The 27,456-nt window shown below is 35.9% G+C and overlaps 1 protein-coding gene across 8 annotated transcripts in view; it reads left to right on the forward strand.

Moving 5' to 3' along the window:
- SNX14 (sorting nexin 14) overlaps positions 1-27,456 on the forward strand; it is an 81,693-nt gene that overhangs the window by 46,860 nt on the left and 7,377 nt on the right. For 4 of the 8 annotated variants that reach the window (XM_047103254.1, XM_047103247.1, XM_047103246.1 and 1 more), the window contains exons 15-26: positions 135-193; positions 2,469-2,495; positions 5,648-5,780; positions 13,293-13,494; positions 15,532-15,615; positions 17,727-17,827; positions 19,848-19,959; positions 22,655-22,695; positions 22,839-22,958; positions 25,765-25,888; positions 26,160-26,324; positions 26,455-26,550. In XM_047103254.1, coding sequence (XP_046959210.1) covers positions 135-193; positions 2,469-2,495; positions 5,648-5,780; positions 13,293-13,494; positions 15,532-15,615; positions 17,727-17,827; positions 19,848-19,959; positions 22,655-22,695; positions 22,839-22,958; positions 25,765-25,888; positions 26,160-26,324; positions 26,455-26,550 — 1,264 coding nt within the window. Of the gene's footprint in view, positions 1-134; positions 194-2,468; positions 2,496-5,647; positions 5,781-13,292; positions 13,495-15,531; positions 15,616-17,726; positions 17,828-19,847; positions 19,960-22,654; positions 22,696-22,838; positions 22,959-25,764; positions 25,889-26,159; positions 26,325-26,454; positions 26,551-26,819; positions 26,880-27,456 lie in introns of all 8 variants that reach the window. The other 4 variants (XM_047103249.1, XM_047103251.1, XM_047103252.1 and 1 more) reach the window with 2 other exon arrangements.

Genomic DNA, 27,456 nt, shown 5'->3' on the forward strand with positions numbered 1-27,456 from the left:
ATTTTAATTCTTACTCTATTTGTCTATGGTTGTTTTCATTTGATTTAAATTTTGTTTTCTTTAACCTGGAAAGTAGTAGGGTAAAGTAGCATTTTTAAAAATAAAATAGTTTAATAAATCATAATTTTTTGAAGTATTTCAGGCAACTTTTAAGAGGTGCAGAATCACCAACACGCAATTCAAAATTGAACAGGTGAGTATACTAAGTCATCTGTGTGGTGTGGTTTTTGTACTTGTTGATGCTAATCATTCTTGTGATACTATCTTTGTCTTTATTAGCTCTTTTTCTTTGTGTGGTTCCATTGCTACATAAGCAGACATTTTATTAAGTAATTATATAATTGTACTACATATAGTAACCTGAAAATGCCTGAAGTTATTTTAGAAAAACTTAACAAGATACACACCATTGCCTTGCTAATATCATAATTAATACATATTAGTGCTTGATCACCTGCTTTATTAGATCCTGTGAACTACTTGCATAAAAGAAATCTATAGATAAGTCAATTTTAGACAGGTTTTTTTTTCCTCAGAGAATATTTTATGTTAGAGTACTTACGGGTTACAAATGTGGAGGGTTTTTTCTTTCTTTCCCTTCTCACCTTCTGTGCAGTTAAATAACCCAAAGAAATAACAGAAGAGAGTGCTTTATCCATTTATGAACTGGATAATTAATACCTTGGTTTTTCCTTACATTGTTATATGTACAAAATTGATACAGGTATCAAATGTATAAATCCACAGAATAGATATTCACATTGTTCTCAAAACCTTCCAGTTTGAGCAAGAATCTACTAAATACATAAATAAGTTGGAGATGTGGTACAAAGATAGAGGTAGATAGGTTAGAAACTAGAGTAGTTTTTTATTTTTTTTATTTTTTATTTTATTTTATTTTTTTAAAATTTTTTTTTTCCAACGTTTATTTATTTTTGGGACAGAGAGAGACAGAGCATGAACGGGGGAGGGGCAGAGAGAGAGGGAGACACAGAATCGGAAACAGGCTCCAGGCTCTGAGCCATCAGCCCAGAGCCCGACGTGGGGCTCGAACTCCCGGACCGCGAGATCGTGACCTGGCTGAAGTCGGACGCTTAACCGACTGCGCCACCCAGGCGCCCCTAGAGTAGTTTTTTAGATAGTACAAGGAAGAATGTGAAAGCCTTAGCTATGGAGAAAATGTATTGCATTTTTTGATATAACCAAGGGATGTAGAAACAGATTGGAATTTCTTGATTGTTGAATTTATATATTACAATCATGAAACATTGATTTAACAAAATTCCATCATGTTATTTAAAATAGCATACTTTACCCAATCCAAACACTGATTTGAATACTTTTTTAAGACTTTTATCAAATTTTCCAGTATCATTTGAGAACCAGGTGGAATTTATTGCTGTTTATAGATATAGGATATTTGGAGTGCCACAGTAGGATATTAAGCTTAATCGCCTTCCTCTACAGGACGATTTAAGGGGAAGCGGTTCTTTGATCTCACAAGCCTACCGAATAGCTAAGTCCTAACTTCAGAGATGGAAAGCTTTCTTTGCCACTTTGAGATCATCTAGTTGTCTTCAACCTATTACATAATTTTGCTGTCTTTAAAATATAAAATAAACAGGAACAAAATATGGGTTCTTTTCATTCTGGGTACTGATTATGGTCTTTAAAAGTATGTTTTTCTTTATATTGACCTGATTTTAATATTAACTATGAGTCTTGTCAGTCCTCTGCTTCTGTGATACTTACTCATTTATCTATATAGAGTAAGTAAAAGATTTACTTAACATTCTCTCATTGAAATTTAGAGTAACATTGCTAATTTGCTAAGTGACTTAAAGAATCTAAAGTATTTATTCACGTATTTTATCTCTGAGTTCTATTTAATTGTATTTTAAAAATAAAATTTTAATGCATTAATGTTAACCTATTGTTCTGTTTCTTCCACACTCAAAGAATAACTTAAAAAACTATATTTAGAGATCTTTTGTTAGCTTTGTTTCTTAGCCTAAAACCTACTTTTCAAAATACTCAAACTAAAGATGTGTGAAGGACACATAATTATATCTAATACAAACTTGGATTTCATGTTGGAAAACATTGAATTTGTCTTTTGTGCTAAGTTTTTGGTGGCTTAGTCTCTGCATACTTTCCACGCTATCAAGCAAATGGTATGCCTAAATGAAGGCAAAAAATACAAAATTATTTCCTGACATACTTGTTTAAGAACTTTTTTTTAATGATCTAGAATTCATACTCCCAAAACCCCCCAAATGAGCCATTGTGCTTTTTCTTTCCTTTATTATGTTATAAAAATTCTTTCTCTTTGCAGAGATGAATGCTATCCACCTGTGTAACTTTTAAAGCTTTTAAATTTTGTTTTGTGTTCTGAAGTGAAACTTGTTTAATATCTGGGCTTTCTCTCTCTCCTTTCCTTATATAATTTCATCTATCTGTTACTGCAGAGGTAGCCTAAGTTTGGATGATTTTCGGTAAGTCTTGAGACAGCATGTGATTTTTTTCTGTATAATTTGTCTGTTTAAGTTCAGATAGTATACCCAAAACAAAGTACAATACAAAGGAAAAAAGGAAACACTGCTATTACTACTGCCTTTATATCAGCTATTTGGGATATCCTTTTAAAATTAACCTCTGGGGCACCTGGGTGGCTCCGTCGGTTAAGTGTCTTGACTTCTGCTCAGGTCACTACATCACGGTTCGTGGTGCTAGCCCCGCATTAGGCTCCGTGCTGGCACTGTGGGGCCTGCTTGGGATTCTCTCTGTCCTCTCTCTACCCCTGGCTTGTGCGCATGTGCTTCTCTCTCTCTCTCTCTCTCTCTCTCTCTCTCTCTCTCTCTCTCTCAAAATAAATAAACTTAAAAAAATAATAAAATTAATCTCTAATTTGATTTTAGATATCTCTTTTTTGAAATAGCATGATATATGTCATAAAATGTCAGTTTAAAATAAAATGAAAAGTTAGTACCTAGCTGTTCAAGGCTATTGACTCATTTAAAAAAAATTTTTTTTTAACGTTTATTTATTTTTGAGAGAGAAAGAGAGAGAGATAGACAGACAGACACAGAGCACGAGGAGGAGAGAAAGAGACACAGAATCCAAAGCAGACTCCAGGCCCTGAGCTGTCAGCACAGAGCCTGACATGGGGCTAGAACTCACAAATTGCGAGATCATGACCTGAGCCGAAGTTGGCTGCTTAACCGACTGAGCCACCCAGGTGCCTTGACTCAGTTTTTTGTTATTGGTTTTGTTAAATTACTTGTATTGACTTATTAATTATTTGAGAGAGAGAGAGAGAGAACATGAGTGGAGGAGAGGGACAGAGGAAGAGAGAATCTTAGGCAGACTCCATGCTCAGCAAGGAACCTGATGGGGGGCTCGATCCCACAACTGGGATCAGGACCTGAGCTGAAATCAAGAGTCAGATGCTCAACTGACTGAGCCACCCAGGCACCCCCTAAATTACTTTTAGAATTACTTGTGTTTAAGGAACTTTATTTTTCAAAGCAAGAAGTATAATATTTCTGTATTTCTGGGGATAATTAGAAATGAGATACTTTAAAAAATATTTCAGATTTTAAAAGCCCAATTTTTTATAATCTGTCTAGGTTCTAGAAACTAGAATAATCTATCTGGATTCTAGAGGTTTTAGTAATACTTCGTTAACATTTTCATAATTGGTTTTGGAAGCATTCTATCAGAGAATTGTGTTTACAGTCCTAGATTTTTTTTAAAAAACAACATATGCTTGTTTAAATAAAATAATCTTCTAGTTTACCCATTTTACTACTATTTATTATTAGAGTTTTTCCAGTTTTAAATTAGGTTTGATTTTCTCCTTGGACGTGTATAAAATGCACATGTTACTAATGTACCAGATATATTTAAAACTTGATCAAATTATTTTTATTTTTGTAATTGTTGCATTATTTCAATAAATAAGTTTTGCTTGTAGGAATAGTAGCTATCCATTAAATTAAGCATTCAAAACAAACTTTTGAATTTTAAAATAGTAATTTTTATTTGGGTATCAGTTATACGGGCAGCATTACATGGAGAGCATGAGTGAGTTTTAAATTGAATAAAAGTTCTGTTTTTATTTATTGAAACATGGGACAGTGGACTGTAAGGGAGGAAATTTTTGCTGCTTTTTGGCTTATTTTTTGTTGTTGCTTTCCAACTATTTCTGCTTTTAGAAATTCACTTTTGAAAAAAATTACAAAACCAACATTTAGTATATATGGCAGAGCAGGCTGCTTCCTTAGGCTACATTTGCTTTTGTCCTTATGTTTATTGCTAACCCTTCCCTTTGGCATGTTTTTTCCATCCCTTGGGCATGTTATCTTTTTGTTACTTTGAAGTCAGGTAAGATACACTTTGTACTTCATTCCTTATAGGAATATAAAGTTGATATTTGCTTAAAAATTTTTAGTCATAGAGGACAGAATTTTTTTGTTGTTAATTTCTAAAAATGGGGCACCCATGGGCACCTGGGTGGCTGTTGGTTAAGCGTCCGACTTGGGCTCAGGTCATGATCTTGAGGTCTGTGAGTTTGAGCCTGGCATTGAACTCTGTGCTGACAGCTCAATCTGGAGCCTTGCTTCTGATTCTGTGTCTCCCTCTCTCTCTGCCCCTCCCCTATTTGAGCTCTCTCTCTCTGTCTCTGTCTCTCTCTGTCTTTCTCTCTTCTCTCAAAAATGAACAAACATTGGGGTACCTGGGTGACTCAGTCGGTTAGGCGTCTTGACTTCGGCTCAGGTGATGATCTCACGGTTTGTGAGTTCGAGCACTGCGTCAAGCCTGCTGCTTCAAGCCTGCTTCGGATTCTGTGTCTCCTCACTCTGCCCCTCCCCTACTTGTGCTCTGGTCTCTCTCTGTTTCTCAAAAATAAATAAATGCAATAGAAAAATTAAAAATGAACAAACATTAAAAAAATTCAAAAAATAAAAATGAAGGACTGAGAAGGTCATAGTTTTATATATTTTTCTGTTATATACTATGTTATTTTAGTGGTACAGTTCTAAACGGATACATTGTTTTGAATGTTGGCTCAACACATTAGTTCAAAATATGTATGGCAATAAGAACTACATACCACTAGGGGGCTCTAATCTTCATTCTAGTTCAGTTAATGTTTTAAAGTTAAATAGGTAAATTCCAAATTTTTATTTTTTTTATTATGTTTTTAAAGTTTATTTATTGTTATTTTGAGAGAAGACAGCATGAGTTGGGAAGGGGCAGAGAGAGAGGGAGAGAGAGAACTCCAAGCAGGCTCTTGCTGCCAGTGCAGAGCCTGATGTGCAGCTTGAATTCACGAAATCATGAGATCATAACCTGAGCTGAAACCAAGAGTCAGATGCTTAACTGACTGAGCCACCCAGGCGCCCAATTCCAAACGTTTATTGATAAATATTGTTCCATTTATTCATACCCCCAAATTTAGACTTTAAATGTCACTTTTGGCTTCTGATATCCTGGGACTTGATCTAGATGGCTAAGAACTCCAAAAAGTTATGTTAGCTGTACCTTCAGTTTACTCTTTTCACACATATTTTAATTATTGTTAATAAACTAGAATGTCGTGATAATTTGCTGTGTACTTGATACGTTTTTGTTTAATATTTAGGAGCACACAGAAGAGAGGAGAATCATTTGGAATCAGCAGAATAGGTAGCAAAATTAAAGGAGTATTCAAAAGTACCACAATGGAGGGAGCTATGTTGCCTAATTATGGGTTAGCTGAAGGTGAAGATGACTTTGTAAGTAAAAATTTTTCAGTTTGATGTATGTATAATGGCATAAAAAATGATATGCTTACTTTCTATTTTCCCTCTCCTTTATTTTACTTATTTCAGACTTCAATGCCTTATTTTTTTCATTAGTTATTATAGTTTTATGATGCTAATCTAATTGGTAATGTTCCTGAGCACTAAGTTAACTTCTTGTTAAGGCCAGAATGGTTTCTGTTGAGCTGTGATAGTTACAAAAGTCAAACAATTTACCATCCTTTGGTTAGGCTTTTACTTTGTTTCCTCATCTTATCGCTTTCCAGCCATATGGTCCAGGCAAACAGAACTGTTGATAAATGTCCTACCCGCAAGATGGGGCTCTAACCATGACCCCTTGCTACTCAAACTGTGATTGGTACGTCAGCAGCGTCAGCATTACCTGGGAGCTTATTAAAATGTAGAATGTCTGCTTCCATCCTAGACCTACTAAATCAGTTCGCATTTTAACAAGATTCCCAGTTGATTTATATGCACATTAACCCACCATACTATTTTATTTTTGTGATCTTTGCACATGCTGCCCTTAAAATGCCCTACCTTTATATGTACCTAGAAAGTTCATACTTAACTTTCAGAATCCAGCCTCTCCCATAAACCTTTATCTGGGTCCCCCAGTGGAATTGAACATTCTCTCCTTTGTGCCCCTTATTAGATCTTATGTTAAAACATGTACCATATAGTGTATTTGAAATGATATGTTTATGATTGTTTTCCATACCAATTCTATAAAGACAGATACTGTCTCATTTGTGCTTTTTATTTGTTTAATAAATCTTTATTAAATAGAGTCCCTGTATCCTTATTTTGCCCATTAATGACTCTGAGCACTGGAGATAAAATGATTAAGACAGAGACTTTCCCCTTAAGAGATTCACTAACCTGGATATAAAAGGGATGAATAATAGTGATTGGATTGGCAGTGACCAAGAAGAAGGAATGGGGGAAGAGAGGAGTAAATTAACCCATTTTTTTCTCTGTACTTCTTCCTTTTGACCTCTGTCCCATTGCAGTGATGAATTATCGAGGACATTCATTGCTTTTTCATAGTTTAAGTGGAAAAAAATTTAATTCTTTTTTTTTTCCTTCTTAGGTAATCTAAATACAACATTTTTTTTCTGTTTATACCCCCCCTTTTTTTTTAAGTTTGTTTATTTTGAGAGAGTGAACATGAATAGGGGAGGGGCAGAGAGAGAGAGAGCGCGAGCGAGAAAATTCCAAGCCCGACATGGGGCTGGATCACACAAACTGTGAGATCATGACCTAAGCCAAAATCAAGAGTTAGATGCTTTAACTGACTGAGCCATGCAGGTGCCCCTGCCCTTGTTTTTTCTTAAAAGTGTGGGTAGAAGAAAGACAGTAAACCAGAGGAAGCAGTCATTTTTCAAAATGATGTTTATATATTTTTTAATTTTAAGTATATTATAGTGTCAATTTTTTAATAATATGCAAAAGTGGAAACAAATTTAAAATACCACCCATAATTGTAACACCCAATAACTCACCTCTATTAACATTTTGGTGGTTTTCTTTTTTAAAAAGTACGTTTCCTTTCTCATCCACATGGATTAGGGTACACCATTATATATAATGTATATGTATAGTATATAGTTTGCTATCCTGCTTTGTCCCCTCTTAACATTACAACAAAAGCATTTACCCACGTTATTGTGAACTTTTTAAAACATAATTTTTGTTCAGGAAGATGTACTTTTTCGTTCTGCCCAATTACTTGTTCTGCCCAATATAAGCTCGTTTTTTTGTTTGTTTTTTTGTTTTGCTTCAGGAATAGGATAATCTTCAAAAAGGTGAGAGAGTTCTGTTTTGTAGTGGTTCAAGGAAGAAGAAAATTCTTGATTTGGAAGCAAAGATAGTGATAATGGAAAGTAGGAAAAGAAAGCAAACTAATCTCTAATATTCTGAAAAGAAAAGGTAGGGGCGAAGAGGCTGTTGGCCCAGACCAAGACAGTACTACTTAGGATTTAGAGAGCACTGTGCTAGTTTCGTTTTGTTCCGTTTCGTTTCATTGTTTTTCTTTTCTCTTCTCTTCTCTTCTCTTTTCAAGTTTATTTTTTTAAGTAATCTCTACCCTCAGTGTGGGGCTCCAACTCATGACCGTGAGATCAGAGGCACATATTCTTCCAACTGAGCCAGCCAGGCTCCCCAGCACTGTGCTAGTTTTTAGCTATGGGACCTTAGAGAATTGTTTTTGTCTTGTTTAGGAAGTTTAGAGGAAACTCTCACTACCGCAACTAAAAAGTACTTTGTGATTCAAATATGGGAACTGGAAGACATTTTCTTTTACTTATTTTATTTTTTTAAATAATTTTTTTAGTGTTCATTACTTATTTTTGAGAGAGATGGAGACAGAGCACAAGCAGGAGAGGGGCAGAGAGAGAGGGAGACACGGAATCTGAAACAGGTGCCAGGCTCTGAGAGTGCGATGGGGGGCTTGAGCCCATGAACTGGTGAAATCATGACCTGAACCAAAGTCGGACACTTAACAAACTGAGCTACCCAGGCGCCCCAAGACATTTTCTTTTAGAAACATTGATGTGATCATTTGGTGGCAATATTGCCTTGCTATGTGACCTTGGGTAAATTGCTTAATTTTATTGTGATTTAGTTTCCTCACATGTGAAATGGGATTATAGTATCTAACTTACTTAAGGGTGTTGTGAGGATTAAATAAGTAGTATGCATAAAGTGCTTAGAACAGTGCCTAGCATATGGTAAGCATAGTAATCAGTATACAGTATTAGAATAGAATTAGTTTTCATAAATATATGAATGTAAATTGTGAGATAGACATATGTATACTAGCCTGGGAACCAAAGTCCACTGCATAAGATTGAATCTGTATGAAAATATATGTATCTTTCCCAAGTTCAGAACTGATTTGCAAATAGACTTCTGGAATATAATATGCCCAATGGTATATTGGTAGTTAATCTCCACATAGGAAAATATAATAGTGAGACTGTTAATACTTCTCAAGGAAATAGGGGGACATCTTTTTGTCTTTTATCTTCTGCTGCCCTTATTCTCTATTCTCTTTGTAGAGGGAACATCTATTTGAAAACAAGAAAGTACTTGGTTTTCCTTTTCATAAAATTTTGGTTTATAATATTTATTTACTTTCAAAAAATATCATATAACATCAAAATTCTTTGAAGAAATAAATATTTCTCTAACTAGAATAATTATTCTCTGAATAATCTAGAGATTATTTATTAACCTCTTTTGATAAAAACACCTTTTAAATGGTAGCAGTAACAGTAATACATTTTAAAACGTCCTTTGTTTCATTGATATTTTTATGTTGCTAAGAATTTTGTTCTCCCATTTTCTTTCTTAGATTGATTTTGGGGAAGTTCTTTTTATTTAAGAATGTCTATTTTTTGGGGGTGCCTGGGTGGCTCGGTTGGTTAAGTGTCCAACTCGGCTCAGGTCATGATCTCATAGTTCATGAGTTCAAGCCCCGCGTCGGGCTCTGTGCTGGCAGCTCAGAGCCTGGAGCCTGCTTCAGATTCTGTGTCTCCCTCTCTCTCTGCCCCATCCCCACACATGCTCTGTCTCTGCCTTAAAAATAAATAAAACATTAAAAAATTTTTAAAAAAAGAATGTCTATTTTTAAAAATTTTTTAAATTTGTTTTTTAATTTTAAATGTTTTTATTTATTTTTGAGAGAGACAGACAGCGTGAGTGGGGGAGGGGCAGAGAGCTAGGGAGACACAGAATCTGAAGCAGGTTCCAAGCTCTAAGCTGTCAGCATGGAGTCCAGTGTGGGGCTTGAACTCATGACCTTGAGATCAAGAGTTACATGCTCCACCGACTGGGCTAGCCAGGTACCCCAAGAATGTCTATTTTTTGGCATTTAGTCAACTTGTTAAATTATCTATCATTTTATTATTGATTTACCCTTCTTATATCTCAGAAGCTGAATCCATTGACAAAAATACAGTTGTAATAGCCATGGAAAATGCTGCCCTGTACCTCAGGCTCCAAATGGTGGAGTGGGCATTTCACTCACAAATTCTGTTTTTGTGTCAGGTGTGTAAGGAGATAGCCTTATCCCAAAAAGGCAAAACCCAACACATATTATCTGTTTTTATGGTTTCTTTTCCTTCCTTTTTAGGAATTGATGACTTTGTTTTCAATAGAGTATTAAGAAGTCCTCCTAAGATCACCAACAGGCTTATTAGGGATTATGGAAAGCCATTTTAGAACAAGAAAGAAAAGAATAATTGCAGGGCGCCTGGGTGGCTCAGTTGGTTGAGCGTTTGGCTTCGGCTCAGGTCATGGTCTCATGGTTTGTGAGTTCGAGCCCCGCGTCGGGCTCTGTGCTGACTGCTCAGAGCCTGGAGCCTGTCTTCGGATTCTGTGTCTCCTTCTCTCTCTGCTCCTCCCCTGCTCGTGTGCTGTCTCTCTCTCTCAAAAATAAATAAACATTAAAAAAAAATAAAAAAAAAAAGAATAATTGCTAAGGGACTTTGTGGGAGAGGAGAATTCACTTAGAAGAAGGGTGGCTGAGGCACCTGGGTGGCTCATTCAGTTAAGCATCTGACTTTGGCTCAGGTCATAATCTTGTGGTTCATAAGTTCAAGCCTTGCATCAGGCTCTGCCCTAACAGTGCAGAATCTGCTTGGGTCTCTCTCTCTCTCTCTCTCTCTCTCTCTCTCTCTCTCTCTCTCTGCCCTTACCCCACTTGTGTGTGCTCCTTCCTCTCTCTCTCTCTCTCTTTCTCAAAATAAATAAAACTGGGGCACCTGAGTGACTCAGTTGGTTAATTATCTGACTTTGGCTCGGGTCATGATGTCATGGTTCGTGGGTTCGAGCCCAAAGTCTGGCTCTGCTGTCAGTGTGGAACCTGCTTTGGATCCTCTGTCTCCCTCTCTCTGTCCCTCCACCCACTCAAAAATAAATAAACATTAAGAACATGAATAAAACTTAAAAAAAAAAAAAGGTGACTGCCAGGTGTGGGAAGAAGTAGAATTGAGAGTGAAAGTTAGGGTGCTAAAAGTGTGGAAATAAATCTCTCTCCACTACTGGTTTGCTCTGAATAGACTTTTCAGATTTCTTGTTAAGTACGAGAAATCTTTGACTCATTGCCTTAAAAAAGTATATTCAAGATGGATGTGTTTTATCTGTAATATTTGGCTTTCTTTAACATGAATTTTAGATGTATAAGTGACCAGGTGTTTTAATGTGCCAATTCAGAGGTTCTCTTCTTCTTCCTTTTTTTTTTTTTTTTTTTTTGCCAATTTTTTAAAATTTTTATTTATTTTTGAGAGAGAAAGAGACAGAGCACAAGTGGGGGAGGGGCAGAAAAAGACGGAGACACAGAACCCAAAGCAGGCTCCAGCACAGAGCCTGACACAGGGCTCAAACTCACAGACTGTGAGATCATGACCTGAGCCAAAGTCAGACGCTTAACCAACTGAGCCACCCAGGCATCCCAGTTTTTCTAATTTTTTAAAAATGTTTACTTGAGACAGAGAGAGTGAGCGAGCGAGCATGAGCAGGGGAGGGGCAAAGAGAGGGAGAGGAAGAATCCTAAGCAGGCTCTGCACTCACAGTGTAAGCACGGTGCAGTGCTCGAACCCACAAACTGTGGGATCATGACCTGAGCCGAAATCGAGAGTTAGACACATAACCTACTGAGGCATCCAGGCTTCTCTAGAGGATTTCTTCTAATTTAATTAAGTTGGGACAGTTTTTCCTCCTTTCTGTATGTGTAGTTCTAGAACATGTTTAAAATTTCTTTCTAGGGGCGCCTGGGTGGCTCAGTCGGTTGGACGTCCGACTTCGGCTCAGGTCATGATCTCGCGGTCTGTGAGTTCGAGCCCCGTGTCAGGCTCTGTGCTGACAGCTCAGAGCCTGGAGCCTGTTTCAGATTCTGTGTCTCCCTCTCTCTCTGACCTTCCCCCGTTCATGCTCTGTCTCTCTCTGTCTCAAAAATGAATAAATGTTAAAAAATAAATAAATAAATAAAATAAAATTTCTTTCTAAAAATAATTGTTCTTCATGTAATATTTTAAAATATTATTTTAGACATTTATATTATGAAAATTTTAGAAGCCAAGAGATGAAAAAATAACCTTAATTCTATGAAGGTGGATCCCTTTCAGGCCGTTTTTCATTTTTGACATTACTTAAGCTGTAGTGGATATATTTATACTTGTATCTTTTCCACAGTTTTAAAAAGATTGACTTGGAATAAATACTTTCATTAGACTGCATTCCCAGAAAGGAGTTAAAAGATCTTCTTCAACTTACAATGGGATTACATTCTGATAAACCCATTATAAGTTGAAAATAACCTACTTTAAACAAGCTCTGAACACTTAACATTAGCCTACAGTTGGGCAAAATCCTCTAACTCAAGGCCCATTGTATCATAAGGTGTTGACTGTCTTACATAATTTATTGAATACTGAAAGTAAAAACAATGGTTGTATAGTGTATTGGTTGTTTACCTTTGTGATTTAGTGTTTACCTTTGTGAAAGTAAAAACAATGGTTGTATAGTGTATTGGTTGTTTACCTTTGTGATTTATTGAATACTGTACTGAAAGTAAAAACAATGGTTGTATAATGTATTGGTTGTTTACCTTGCAAGTCCCACATCATGCTCCATGCTGACAGCTCAGGACCTGCTTGGGACTCTCTCTTTCTCCCTCTCTGTCTGTTCCTCTTCCTCCCCCGCTTGTGCTCTTTCTGTCTCTCAAATTAAATAAATAAACGTCAAAAAATTTTTAAAAATTCAAAGTATAGTTTCTGCTGAATGCATATCGCTTTTGCATCTTGGTAAATTTGAAAAATCATAAGTTTAACTATCTTAAGTCAGTGACCACCTGTACTTAGTTGAAACTGTTTTATGGTTCTTTCTAAATACATATTGTCAAAACGAAAAAATATCAGTACATTAATTTTTTCTTCTTTTAAAAAATTTTTTTTTTCAACGTTTATTTATTTTTGGGACAGAGAGAGACAGAGCATGAACGGGGGAGGGGCAGAGAGAGAGGGAGACACAGAATCGGAAACAGGCTCCAGGCTCTGAGCCATCAGCCCAGAGCCTGACGCGGGGCTCAAACTCACAGACCGTGAGATCGTGACCTGGCTGAAGTCGGACACTTAACCGACTGCGCCACCCAGGCGCCCCAATTTTTTCTTCTTATTACCAAAGTTAAATACTTTTTTATACTTGTGTATTTTCAATATCGTTAATCTCTGAAGTGCCTATTTTCTCCTTTCTATGGAATTTGCACATATAGGTGATACGACAGAACCTGGAGTTGATGCTAGTAACTTGTTAGTTTTAATTTATCTTTATATTTTTAGTAGAAAATTTAGTATCTTTTAATTTCAGAAGTAGTAGAAAATTAGGAATTTATATGGGCACATTCTTTATAGTTGTATCTTGTATGCTATAGGTCTGAGGACCTGGAAATGTTAAATTTTTTTCTGATGATTTTTTTTCTAGATTGAAGAAGGTATTGTTGTAATGGAAGATGATTCTCCAGTGGAAGCTGTGAGCACGCCTAATACTCCCCGAAACCTTGCTGCATGGAAAATTAGCATTCCATATGTAGACTTTTTTGAAGATCCCTCCTCTGAAAGGAAGGAGAAGAAGGAGAGAATACCTGTGTTTTGTATTGATGTTGAAAGAAATGATAGAAGAGCAGGTAGGAAGTTCTCTGAATACATTTCTTAAAAGGCGCCAGTTAGTCTATTTGTCAGGAATGGTAAACATTTTGCCATTTCTAACTATTGAGTATGACTGCATGTCCAAAAGATAAGTGTCTGGGGGCGCCTGGTTGGTTCAGTCGGTTGAGCGTTCGTCTTTGGCTCAGGTCATGATCTCACGGTTCGTGGGTTTCAAGCCCTGCATCTGCTGTCAGTGCAGAGCCTGCTTGGGATCTTCTGTCTCCTTCTCTCTCTGCCTCTCCTCCTCTCTCTCTCAAAAATAAGCAAACATTCAAAAGATAAGTGTCCGAACAGAAAATTGAATGAAAACTTAGGCTTTTCTAGGTTATCTCTAGTACCACTTAACTAATTAGTTTGTTCAACCAATGCATATGCCACCTGTGAGACACCTGACAATGCAGCAGGGCATTTTATGTAATGTTCTTTTAATGGTTTTGCTACCATCATTAGCCATTATACTTATTATTAGTAACCCACATAGCACTATATCGGGTATTATACCAATTTCATTAAGACAGCATTTCTCCTCCTCCATTGTTGTGGGCTAATTAGAATTTATAAAAATGTGATAAAACACAATGTGAGAAGTTTTCATCATGTTTTCCTGTCTTCTTTTGGTTGTTTCAGGTGTGGACTAATAGATATAGGTGTAAATAGTATCCATGATGAGATAACAGACACCACCCTGGCTTTTGCCCAAGAAGTAGGGCGTTCAGTATAAACAAAAGCACATCAAACTTGTGCACATTTTGGGAATGATGAACAGAAAGATAAAATTGAGCTCAGGAAGAGGGAACTGTTTGTGGTGAAAGAAGGAAAGAAAATGGCAGTGTTAGGAAGTGGTTTTGAGAGAGGACTGATGAAGTATTACAGCATGAAGGTCAGTGCTAATAATTCCCCTTATTTGTTTTTCTTTTTATTTAAAAATATTTATTTGTTCTTTTTAAAAAAACTTTTTAATGTTTATTTATTTTTGAGAGAGAGAGACAGAGTGTGAGCAGGGGAGGGACAGAGAGAGGAGACACAGAATCCGAAGGAGGCTACAGGCTCTGAGCTGTTAGCACAGAGCCCGATGTGGGGTGTGAACCCACAAACCACAAGATCATGACCTGAGCTGTAGTTGGACGCTTAACCAATTGAGCCACCTAGGCGCCCCTATTTATTTGTTCTTGACAGAGAGAGAGAGAGAGAGAGGTAGAGGGGCAAAGAAAGAAGAAGAGAGAGAATCCCAAGCAGCCTCCATACTCAGTGCTGAGCCTGACACGGGGCTTAATCCCATGATCCTGAGATCATGACTTGAGCCAAAATCAAGAGACAGATGCTAAACTGACTGAGCCACCCCAGCGCCCCAATTATTTTTATTCTAAGCAACTTAAGGCACAGTGAGGTTATTTGTTCTAGTTCACTTAATAAATGGAGAAGCTGGGATTGGAATAGGCAGTCTGACTCAACTCATTGTGTAAACCATTACTTTGTGCTATTCAGTTTGGTAGCCACTAGCCTCATGTACCAGTTAAAATTAAATTATATTAAAATTTTAGTTCCTTACTTACCATAGTCACATTTCAAGTGATCAATAACTACATGTGGCTAATATCTACTGTATTTAATGCAGATAATAAGAGAACATTTCAGAATTGCAGATAGTTCTGTTTGATAGTGCTGTTCTATACTGTATTAGATCAGGACAATTGGTAAATATTTGAGGGACCCAAAATTGATTGCAAGTTTTTATGAGATACATAATTTATTTCTGTGACACTTAAAAATCTTGACTGTATAATTGTTTTAAATTTCTGTCAGCTCTATGATTCTTTTCTAGAAAAATGTGTTTTGAGATAACTTCATAAATAGGTGAAGTTTATCAGTCCCTTAAGAAATTTAAAATTAAGATATGGGATAAAATATGTTAATAATGTGATGTTAAGGAATAATAAATCATTAAGACTGGAAGAATTTCTGATAGTAGTTTATAAAATTATTTATTACTTACTGTGTATCCATTCAATTTACAGTTGGGCATGAGCCTGAACATTGGTCTGTCTATAGAAGATATCTTGAATTCTATGTACTTGAATCAAAACTAACAGAGTTTCATGGTATGTTGTCCTTTTTGTATAAAACATTACATTTTAGTATTAGCTTTCTTGAAGAAGCTGTTGAACTAGATTCACTTTTTTATTTTAAGTAATTATGCAAAGAAGTGTAATACTTAACACTTATGTACACTGCTGTTAATATAGGAATGTACTGTTTTTATCTTATTTCTGCTTACAAATATTTTTGAAGTTTTTACAGTATACATGTATTACTTATTAATTTTTTAAAAAATATTTATGAGAGAGAGAGGGAAAGAGAGAGCACAAGCGGGAGAGGGGCAGGGAGTGAGGGAGACAGAATCCAAAGCAGGCTGTAGACTCTGAGCTGTCAGCAGAAAACCCAACACCGGGGGCTTGAACTCACGAACTGCAAGATCATGACCTGAGCTAAAGTTGGACACTTAACTGACTGAGCCACCCAGGCACCTCAATAATATTAAAATTTAAAAGATAGCTATTGTTTAATTGTATTGTAGAAAAGTTTCTCTCTCCAGTTTAATTTTTGTTTATTTCCATGTGGCAGAGAATTTAAACCAGGCATTTTAGAGTTGCTCTGCTCTTTTACTACCATCTTTCTTGATAAACATGTTTGCTCTGAATCATGACAAATGTTTTGATTTAGATATGAAGACAAAACTTGTAATATTTCTTTTAAGGTTAGATCAATCAGAAAAGGGGAGCACTTTCCTTTTTTTAGGTATTCTCTTCACCTCTCAGTCTGTCTTATCTATTTTAGTTAATATCAAGGATGTAGTTATAAAGTATTTCCAGTCATTTTGCATGTAGATTGGTGAGTTCTATTTGTGTATTCTGAATCTTTTTCTTTTAGACCAGCTTTGTGGAGTGTCCCTGATCCAAATTCAGGTTGGTTCTCTATTGAGGACAGGAACCTTTTTTACCCTTCTTTACTAAGTGCTCTAAGTAAAACACTTGATAAAGAGACTACAGGAAGGTAAAAAAAAAATACAAGGTCCCATTCCAATCTTTTTGCTTAGATTTTGAATTTGTACTTGTCTTTAAATGGTTTTCTCTTGGGGCACCTGAGTGGCTCACTCGATTGAGCGTCTGATCCTTGATTTTGGCTCAGGTCATGATCCCAGGATCGTGGGGTTGAGTCCTGCATCGGGCTCTACACAATTAAGATTCTCTTCTCTCTCTTCCTCTGCCCCCCTCCGCTTGCTCTCTCATAAATAGATAGATAGATAGATAGATAGATAGATAGATAGATAGATAAATGAATAAATAAATTTAAAAAATGGTTTTTCTTTTTCTCTGCCAGTTTTGTGCAATGTCATTCTTATCTCGTTCTTTCTCTGAGAAATTTTCCTTTGGGTTTAGAGTTGAGAGAAGATAATTTATTCTATACTTTAAAGTCCTGGATCAACCTAAGTTGATTGGATTCCCAACAATATTTTTCTTTTTTGGTATTTAAATTTCCAGTCAGCCCTATTTGAGAAAGCAAGTCCATGTTTTTTGCTTTTATTTTTTTTTAATTTTTTTTTTTTAACATTTATTCATTTTTGAGAGACAGAGACACAGTAAGAGGGGGCAGGGCAGAGAGAGAGGGAGACAGAATCTGAAGCAGGCTCTAGGCTCCGAGCTGTTAGCACAGAGCCCAGCACGGGGCTCTAACCCATGAAGCATGAGATCACGACCTGAGCCGAAGTCAGATGCCCAATCAGCTGAGCCACCCAGGTGCCCTGAATGTCCATGGTTTTTAAATTTTGTTTTTTTAAGTTTGTATAGTATTAGCAGAATGCTACCTTTTCTCCCATGATAGAGTAGGTATTTCTTTGTAAGGTTTTGTTGAATAGAATCCCACCAACTTCAAGATAATCTCATGATAAGTTTTTGAAGCTTTTTTACTAGTATCGAAGGCTAAATAAGTCTTTGTCAATGAAGAGTTGGTGAAATTTTGGATATCTGTATATTCAGGTTCTTTGGTTTGGACTTCTGAAGTGAAGCTCATGGATTTTGTCAAGATTACTTAAAAGATAATGCCACATCTCTGTAAGAGCATTGTGAATCTGATTTTGCCATAGTGAATTATAAATTAGGTTTTAAAGATGGTAGCAGAACATAGTAATAACTTACATATATATAAATTTCAGGCACATTTCCTGACGCCCAGCTTCCTTCCAAGAGGATCATTGGCCCCAAAAATTATGAATTCTTAAAGTCAAAGAGAGAAGAATTTCAGGAATATCTACAGGTATAGTAGTAACTTAATTTAAAACATTGCTAATCCTAGCATTCTCTAATCTTTTTGTCTCTTGTATATATATATTTTGCTTTATAAATACCTGTCAATGTGGACTTCTAAAATTCTTTTCTTTTTAAGTTTATTTATTTTTGAGAAAGAGACAGAGAGAGTGAGTAGGGGAAGGGCAGAGAGAGAGAGAGACAGAGGATCCCAAGCAGGCACTGCACTGCCAGTGCAGAGCCTGATGCCAGGCTCGAACCCACGAACTGTGAGATCACGATCTGAGCTGAAACCAAGAGTCAGATGCTTAACCGACTGAACCACCCAGGGTCCCCCTGAGCTACCCAGGTGTCCGAATTTTATTTTATTTTTTAGTGTGTGCACATGGTGTTATATAAACAATGTAATTGGTATGTGTTTTCCATTGTTGATGCAGTCAATTTAAAAGTTACTTACTTGAGGGGCGCCTAGGTGGCTCAGTCAGTTAAGCATCCGACTATTGGTGTCGGCTCAGGTCATGATCTTACGGTTGTGAGATTGAGCCCTGCATTGGGCTCTGCACTGACAGCCAGAGCCTGCTTGGGATTCTCTTTCTTCTTCTCCCTCCATCCCTCTCCTTCTTGTGGATGCTCGCTCGTGTGCTCGCTTGCTCTCTCTCAAAAAAAAAAAGTTGCTTACTTGAGACTAATATAAAATTAATGACCATCTTTCTTTAGTCAAGTGCCTAAGACCAAAGAGTGGATACTTCTTACTTTTTTTGTTTTGTTAAAAAAATCTTTTTTTTTTAATGTTTGTTTATTTTTGAGAGAGAAGGTGTGGGGGAGGATCAGAGAGAGAGGGAGACAGAAGATCCCCAAGCAGGCTCTGTGCTGACAGCAGAGTCCGATGTGGGCCTTGAACTCATGGGCGGTGAGATCATGACCTGAGTCAAAGTCAGACGCCTAAACCAACTCAGCCACCCAGCTGCCCCCTAAAAAAACCTTTTCTTTATTTGGCCATGAAATTTTTTAGATTTTATTAAGTATTCAGTTAAATTTGGATGCCTCTTTGCCAAAGTAAGTATTTTAAGTTAAAAAAATACTCAACAGTATAAAGGAATATTTACATTTTATTTCTTGTGTTTAAACTGTTGAATACTTCAGCCCAGAAAATATTCATTATATAAGTTTTTGGTGGCGTGAAAATTGAAATATGAAATATTTTATTATTATTATGTTATTAACTTTATTAACGTCTGCAAGGATATTTGAATGCAGCATATAGGAATGTTAACCTTTGCCTTTGTTGATACCATTAACCCATTATTTGAATGGATTAAATCTTTCTAAGAATTGGAAGTACTGCATTCTAGAAGAGTATTTTCTGGTGATATGGAGCTAAAGGTTGCTGTTACTGGTATTTCATTTATACAGATTTCTGCTTATAAAGTTTTGCAACTGTTTCAAGTTACAAAACAATATTAGGTAAGACTGGGTTAATTTTGGCTTTAAAAAGTCAGTTTATCTTGTAAGAAAATAGTGTTGCAAGAAGAACAGACAACAAATTTTTCAAGTTCACATTTCTACATTTAGTTTTCTTCAAAACCCTTGTGCCAACTTCTTTTAATTATCAAGATATTGTAGTACTTGTTTTATAGTTGAGACACAGAAATAATATTAGCTAATGTTTAATCTTCCTGTGTATCAGGTACTGTGCTAAATGCTTTATATAATAACGTTATAAAGTAAGGAGTAGTATTATCTTCATTTTACACTTGAGGAAACTCTTAGGTAGTTTAGGAACTTTTCTAGGGATACCTCACTGGTAAATGGAAGAGAGCCAGAATTCAAATTCTTTCATGTCTGACTGTAGAGGTTGAAGTCTTATCTGCTATGTGATATATTCTTTCTACAAATGTAGTTTTGTTATTCTGCAGATAAAATAGCTTTTGAGGATTTATAATTTTTTTTTAATCATTTTAATATAGTTTTGATCACCCTTCTGGTTATTAAGCTGTTTTTTCCCTTTTTTTTTTCCTTTTTCATTTAAGAAACTTCTGCAGCACCCAGAACTGAGTAATAGTCAACTTCTGGCGGATTTTCTCTCCCCCAATGGCGGGGAAACACAATTTCTTGATAAGATACTACCAGATGTAAATCTTGGTAAGTCAGTTTAAAGAGTCATGTATGAGAGATAAACTGAGAGGTGCCTGGGTGGCTCAGTCAGTTAAGTGTTTGACTGTTGATTTCGGTTCAGGTCATGATCTCACGGTTCATGAATTTGAGCCCTGCATCAGGCTCCATGCTGGCAGTGTGAAGCCTGCTTGGGATTGTCTCTTTCTCCCTCTCTCTCTGTCCCTTCCCCATGGGTGTGCTCTGTCTCTGTCTCTCAAAATAAATAAACATACTTAAAAATTTTTAAGAAGTGGATAAACTGAAATAATCAGCATTTTCAGATTAATGAAGGAAGAGTAGTTTATATAGTGAAACCATAGTGAAACCATTCCTGTTAGTAGGAATATAAATTGGAAACTAATTGGGAAAACAGTTTGGTATAGAACTGAATGACCCAGTAGTTCCTCTCTGAGATATATACTCTAGAGAATCTTATATTCATATTAAAGAATGTTCATAGCATTATTGTTTATAACCAGTCACTAAAACTGGAAATAATACAAATGTTCATCACCAATAGAGTAGACAGATAAATTGTGGTAGATTCATAAAATGAATACCTATAACGTGTAGCTATTTGCAACAACATTGTTAATCTTAAAAACGTGATGATGAATGACAAGCAAGACACAGAATATATGCAGCATGGTTTCTTTTACATAAAGTTCAGTATAGACCACAGAGATAAAGGCAGGAAAAATTTGGATTGTTAAAGATAATAATGGAGGTAGGGGCACCTGGGTAGCTCAGTTGGTTAAGCGTCTGACTCTTGATCTGGGCTCAGGTCATGATCTCATGGTTTGTGAGTTCGAGCCCCACATCAGGCTCTGTGCTGACAGTGCAGGTACTGCTTGGGGATCTCTCTCCCCGTCTCTCCCAGCCCCTCCTCAGCTCTCTCTCTCAAAATAAATAAATAAACATTAAAAAAAAGAGATAATAATGGAGTAAAGCAATATTTCTAAATATATTTTATATAATATAATCTGAAGTATATATAGAAGTAAATAAATGAATTAAATGTTGCAAGTGGGCATTTGGCTTTCATCTGTATCTCTTCAAATCAGTACATTTGGTCAGAGCCAAAATACTTGGTATTTGTACGTGGAGGTTTTCTTATCAGGGGAAAATGGGAGAACGTTTTATATTTGGTTATATATGATGTTTAGAAGACAGAATTGGGTAGACTTGGTTGCCAACTAGGATTGACTAAAGAAGAAGAAATGATCAGAGATGTGACCCAGATTTTCTATTTAAACATTTGGATGAATGCTGTTACTTGCTGAGATAAGGAATAAATTAAGGGTAGTTCTGAACTTGTTGAGTTTATAGAATCCAGTGAGAGGTTTTGTAAGGTAGGAGAGGCCAGGAGACAGGCAAGCAGTAGAGATTTGAGTGTTATATGAAGTCAGATTGAGCACATAATTTGACTCAGGAAGAGCATGTAGAAGAGACAGAGAAGCAAAGAGAATAAAGCTCATCATTTAAGGAACTTGGAGAAGTCTAAGAGAGGAGTAGTTAACGGGGGTAGAAAGGAGAAATAGTCTGATGGGAGAGGGTTAGGTGGTTTTCATGTCATAAAATAATCTACATTTTATTTTATTTATTTTTATTCTTAAATGTTTATTTTTGAGAGGGAGAGCACAAGCAGGGGAGGGGCAGAGAGAGGAGGACAGAGGATCCCAAGCGGGTTCTGTGCTAACAGCAGCGAGCCCGATGTGGGGCTTGAACTCAGAAACCATGAGATCATGACCTGAGCCAAAGTCAGACACTCACCCAACTGAGCCACCCAGGTGCTCCCAACAATCTCCATTTTAATTTCTTATTCATATGTGTTCTGCTATTGCCATAAGCCTACTTTTTTCTAAATTGAACTGAAAGAAATTTAAGTCGCATTTATCAATTTTGACTAATTTTTAAAGGCATTTCTAATGTTTGAGAAAATCTCAAGGTGTTTGATATTTTAAAATAAGGGAACCTGGAGATAAGATCAAGAAGAGATTTTGGCAAACAGGATTAGAATATGTATTCTTAACCTAAAATTCAGATTATAAACTATTTAACCAATTTAAATGTTGTAGCAGTTCTTAAAATTTTTTTGACTTTTGTATACTTTTAGATATCTTTATATATTCATCATTGTTTAAAATCTTTTGAAAACATTTCTTATGGAAAATTGCAAATATACACAAAAGTAGAGAATTTTGTATAATAAACTTCTCACGCTATTGCAACAGTTATCAACACTTGCCTTGTTCAGTCCTTCCTGCACCGCCCCCCCTCCCCAACACTACTGGATTATTTTAAAGTAAATCCCCACAGGTTCCTGAGCCCCGCATCCAGCTCCCTGCTGTCATCACAGAGCCCACTTCAGATCCTCTGTCCCCTTGTCTCTCTGCCCCTCCCCCTCTTGCTCATGCACGTGTGTGTGTGTGTGTGTGTGTGTGTGTGTGTGTGTGTGCTCTCTCTCTCTTCAAAATAAACATTAAAAAAAAGAATACCATATTTATTGTAAATTTCTGTTGAGTGTGAAATAGTAAGTTATATTTTTTATTGTTTTACTTTTTTTACTTGGCTTTTGAGTATTTAAAATTACCTAGTGAAAAAAAAATTACCTAGTGAAGTATTCATGTGAGCAATTATGCAGTATGCTTTCATAAAATTAATATTTTACTTTTAATTGCAGGTAAAATTATAAAGTCTGTTCCTGGAAAACTAATGAAAGAGGTGAATAACTGATTTACGTATATTCTGTAACATGATAGTTACAACCGTATTTAAATATCAGTGAATTTTAATGCATTATATGATTATTAAAAATCATAATCTTGATTTTTTATTTTCATACCATGATTTCTATGTCACAACAGAAAGGCCAGCATTTGGAACCTTTCATCATGAATTTCATTAATTCTTGTGAATCTCCAAAGCCTAAACCAAGTAAACCGGAACTGACCATTCTCAGCCCTACTTCAGAAAACAACAAGAAGGTACTGCATATTTATTGTTTGACAGAGTCATAAGGTTTGAAGTTACCCTACTTGGAACAGCTTTTCCATTGTAGGGAGAATCATGTGTTAATGAAATGAATGGGACTTATTTCCTTTATATGTAAATCAGTTGTACAGTGTAAGTAGGGTATTTTATGTAGTTGCTTGCATCTTTGCTTTTAACAGGTAAATTTTTCTTTATATAATTGCATTTGCAAATTTCTAACATTTACATATTTGGGGGATTTCTTATTTTAAGGTTATTCTTTATTTTGAGAAAGGGAGAAAGAGAGTGACAAAGGGACAGAGAGGGAGGGAGAGAGAGGATCCCAAGCAGGCTCCACACCGTCAGTGCAAAGCCTGATATGGGGCTTAAACGTATGAAGCATGAGATCATGACCTGAGCTGAAGTCCAATGCTTAACCAACAGAGCCACCCAGGCGCCCCTTGGGGGATTTTTTAAGGTGGTTTTCTTAGGTTGTAAATCACCAACTTCTAATACTCATGAAGTAAATTGATACAATGTAGTCATGTTGATTTGATGCTTATTTTATCTAATCTTAATGGCTTATATAATATTTAATCCATTAAGCAAGTATTTTAACCTGTGCCAACACTGGAATATAAAGATATATTTCCTGTCCACAGGAAGCTCGGTTTAGTGCCAGAATAGTGCTCAGCATGAGGAGCTATGTGAGCTCAAAGGACAGCCTTCCCCCTTTACCCCCAAAACTCACTTTTTTGTTATTACTATAAAAGGTGTCTTTAATATTTTTTTCACTTTATCACTTTCATTTGATAAATACAGTTAATTTTTATGTGTTGATTTTTTTAAATTCAGTAACTTTGCTAGACTTGTACTAATTTTAGTAATATATCTATTAATTCTTTAATACACATTATCTGCAAATGGTGGTTTTGTTTCATTCATGGCTAGGACCTGTTGTACAAAGAGAATCATTTCAGTATTTCACCATTAAATAGTGTATAGTGTAGCTTTTTTCATAGATATTCTTTATAAGGTTAAGGAAGTTTGTACCATCTTTATGGGTGGAGTTGGTCTATACTGGAATGAATTATGCTTGCAAACCAAGGTTTTTACTGTAATTTTTCTTTCTCATTCTATCCTTGCCAATCTTTTAAAAAAACTTATTTATTTATCTTGAGAGAAAGAGCACAAGCAGGGGAGCAGCAGACAGAGAGGGAGGGAGAGAGGATCTCAAGCAGGTTCCATGTTCAGTACAGAGCCGGATGCAGGACTTGAACTCACAAACCATGAGATTATGACCTGGGCCGAAATCAAGAGTCGGACACTTAACTGACTGAGCCACCCAGGTGCCCCAATCCTTGTCAGGTTTTGGTATTAAAGTTATATTAACCTTTTTCTGTTTGCTGGTAAAATTATAATTGGAATTATTAGTTCTTTAAATAATTTATATGATTGGTTGTTAAAGTCCTCTAAGCCTCAAGTCTTGTTTATAGGAAGGTTTTCTTTAAAAACCAATTTCGGGACGCTTAGGTGGCTGAGTCGAGTGTCCAACTTTGGCTCAGGTCATGATCTCGTGGTTCGTGAGTTCGAGTCCTGAATTGAGCTCTCTACTACTGTCAGCTCGGAGTCAGAGCAGAACCTACTTCAGATTCTCTGTCCCCTCTCGCCCTGCACCTTCCCTGCTCATTCTCTCTCAAAAATAAATAAACATTAAAACAAACAATTTCTTTAGTGATTATAGTATTCTTCAGATTTGTTTTGTGAGTCCGTTTTGATAGGTTATATTTTTCTTTAAAAAAAATTTTTTTTTAACATTTATTTATTTTTGAGATAGAGATAGAGCATGAACAGGGGAGGGGCAGAGAGAGAGGGAGACACAGAATCTGAAACCGGCTCCAGCCTCTGAGCTGTCAGCACAGAGCCCGACGCGGGGCTCGAACTCACGGACCGTGAAATCATGACCTGAGCCAAAGCCGGCCGCTTAACTGACTGAGCCACCAGGCGCCCCGATAGGTTATATTTTTCAACGCATTTTTTATTCAATCTAAATTTGAAAATTTTTTGTCCTGAAGTTGTCAATAATGTCCTTTTAATTTTTTCTAACATCTGTAGTTATATCCCCTTTTATTTTTTATATTATTTGTGTCATTTTCTTTTTTATTTTTTTGATCAATCTTGCCAAAGATTTTGTCCTTTTAATCTCTTGGCTTTGTTGATCTTTTCTAGCATACTTTTAGTTCCTTTATTTCTGCTGTTTCATTATTATTATCAAGAATAGACTTTTTTTGCATAGTTGGGAGTAAGTAGGGCTGAGATTTCGTTGCATTTCATCATTTTTACTATAAGAAGTTTTTTGCATCTTTTTTTTTTTCACATTTTCAGACTATGACTGTTACTGTCAAACTTTGGTTAGAGCTCAATGTTCGCCTCTAAACACCCTTTAATTAACTAGTGAATTATAATCTTTAAGCCATGTTAGTTTTAAAATTAGCTGTCATTAATATATTTATACATCTTTATATGTTTATTTGCTCATTTTGGTATAAAAAAGCAAAGGGGTTCTTCCTATGGGTAATTATCTGTTTTGTCTTAAATGAATGGAGACTTTTGTGTACTACTTTGGGGAGAATGTATTTTTTAATTCAATTTTGGATATAAATGTGGAATTTTGGAGACAGAGCTTAACCTATCTAATGCTCTGTTTTGATTAAAAAAGGTTTAAATGCCTGTGTTCTGTTGTCACTTTAGACTTAGTGTTTGTTTATTAGCAGGTGTAATAAACTATGCATCTCTTTACTATTTCAATTTTTACTTCAGCTTTTCAGTGATCTATTTAAGAATAATGCAAACCGTGCTGAGAATACAGAAAGAAAGCAAAATCAGAATTATTTTATGGAGATGATGACTGTAGAAGGAGTCTATGATTACCTGATGTATGTAGGTAAGGTCTGTCTGGTTATATTAAAACCTATTTTTCGTTCATGTGTCCTGTATCTTCTGTGATACAAATTAATGCTCTTCACTATTGCCCCATTGTAACTTCTTTTTAAATTAAAGATACTTCTTTTATTAGAATTTGATACAAATGGTCCTGAACATATTAAAGTTACTAGTGTTTACAAATAAAATATTACCATTTTTGTGTTTTCACATTGGAGAATGTTTGAAATACCTGTTTATCTTAACAAAATATTCTATATGATCCCTCTCAGGACGGGTGGTTTTCCAAGTTCCTGACTGGCTTCATCATCTCTTAATGGGAACTCGAATCCTGTTTAAAAATACCTTGGAAATGTATACTGACTACTATCTTCATTGTAAACTAGAACAACTATTTCAGGAGCACCGTTTGGTCTCACTTATAACACTTCTCAGAGGTATTTTCTCATGTGTTTGTTTCAGGTCTTGTGTATTGTGTCTTGTTTTTCATTGGTTTATTGGTATTTCTGCTATGAAGAAGTACTTCGTGTATAATAGGTGAAAATATTTCTTTTTGTTTCATTTTAGATGCTGTATTCTGTGAAAACACTGAACCTCGTTCACTCCAAGATAAGCAAAAACGAGCAAAACAGACTTTTGAAGAAATGATGAATTACATTCCAGGTGTAATATCTAAGTAGTAAATACAGATTAGCACCCCTTTGAGATCACGATGTATAGTAATTATTGAGGCCAATTTTTATTTTGAGTTTTCATTTTAGTAATAGTTACTAAGGACAAAGTAAAATTAACTCATTAGTTAAATAAAATTTGGTTTTTATGATATAAGCACAATGAAATTTAAGACAGGCTTTTTCTACTTATGCAACAGCCAGATTTTTTTAGCAACAACTTATAATCATACTGATCAAAGTGATCTGTTTGTGGGACAGTTGGAATCCTGCTGCCCACTCTACAATGAGAAGAGCTTCACTCGTGTTTATGAGTAAAAGGTCAGAATTCATTCGTTCATTTCAAATTTATTGAGCTCTTTCCACATGTCAGGCACTATGCAGAGTGCAAGGGATATAAAAAGTGTACTTGAGTAGTTCAGTCTAGTGGACAGACAGACATACAGATAAAACATACATATGATAAGAGAGAAGGCATGTTCAAGTCACAGAGTGTGTCTCAGAGGAGGAGAATGATCATTTCTCCTGTAAAGGAGGTAAGCTTGGACCACAAGGTAAATAAATAGTAGTAACCTGTTACAGAGATGGGAAATACAAGGAAAAGATGCAAGGAGTCAAAGCAGAGGATACTTAGTTTAGAATATTTTGAGTGTGAAGTTCCTATACAGTATTCAGGAAGACATGTCTAGTAAGTAGTGAGATACCCAGGTTTTGAAATTGGATTAATGAACAGTACAGGATAGAGACATAGAGGTTATGTGTAGTAGATAATGCCCAGAGAGAAAATACAGAGTAAGAACCAAAGAAGCCTTTGGACTGTACCTTAGAGAATTCTCATCATTGAAAAATTAGTCTCAGAATAGTCCTGTTGCTCTGTGTGAAGACAGTTAAGTTAAAT

Source organism: Lynx rufus, unplaced genomic scaffold, assembly GCF_022079265.1.
Source record: "Lynx rufus isolate CCGP_SWC_20201006 ecotype Redwood Valley unplaced genomic scaffold, mLynRuf1.p SCAF_6, whole genome shotgun sequence".
Taxonomy (NCBI): domain Eukaryota; kingdom Metazoa; phylum Chordata; class Mammalia; order Carnivora; family Felidae; genus Lynx; species Lynx rufus.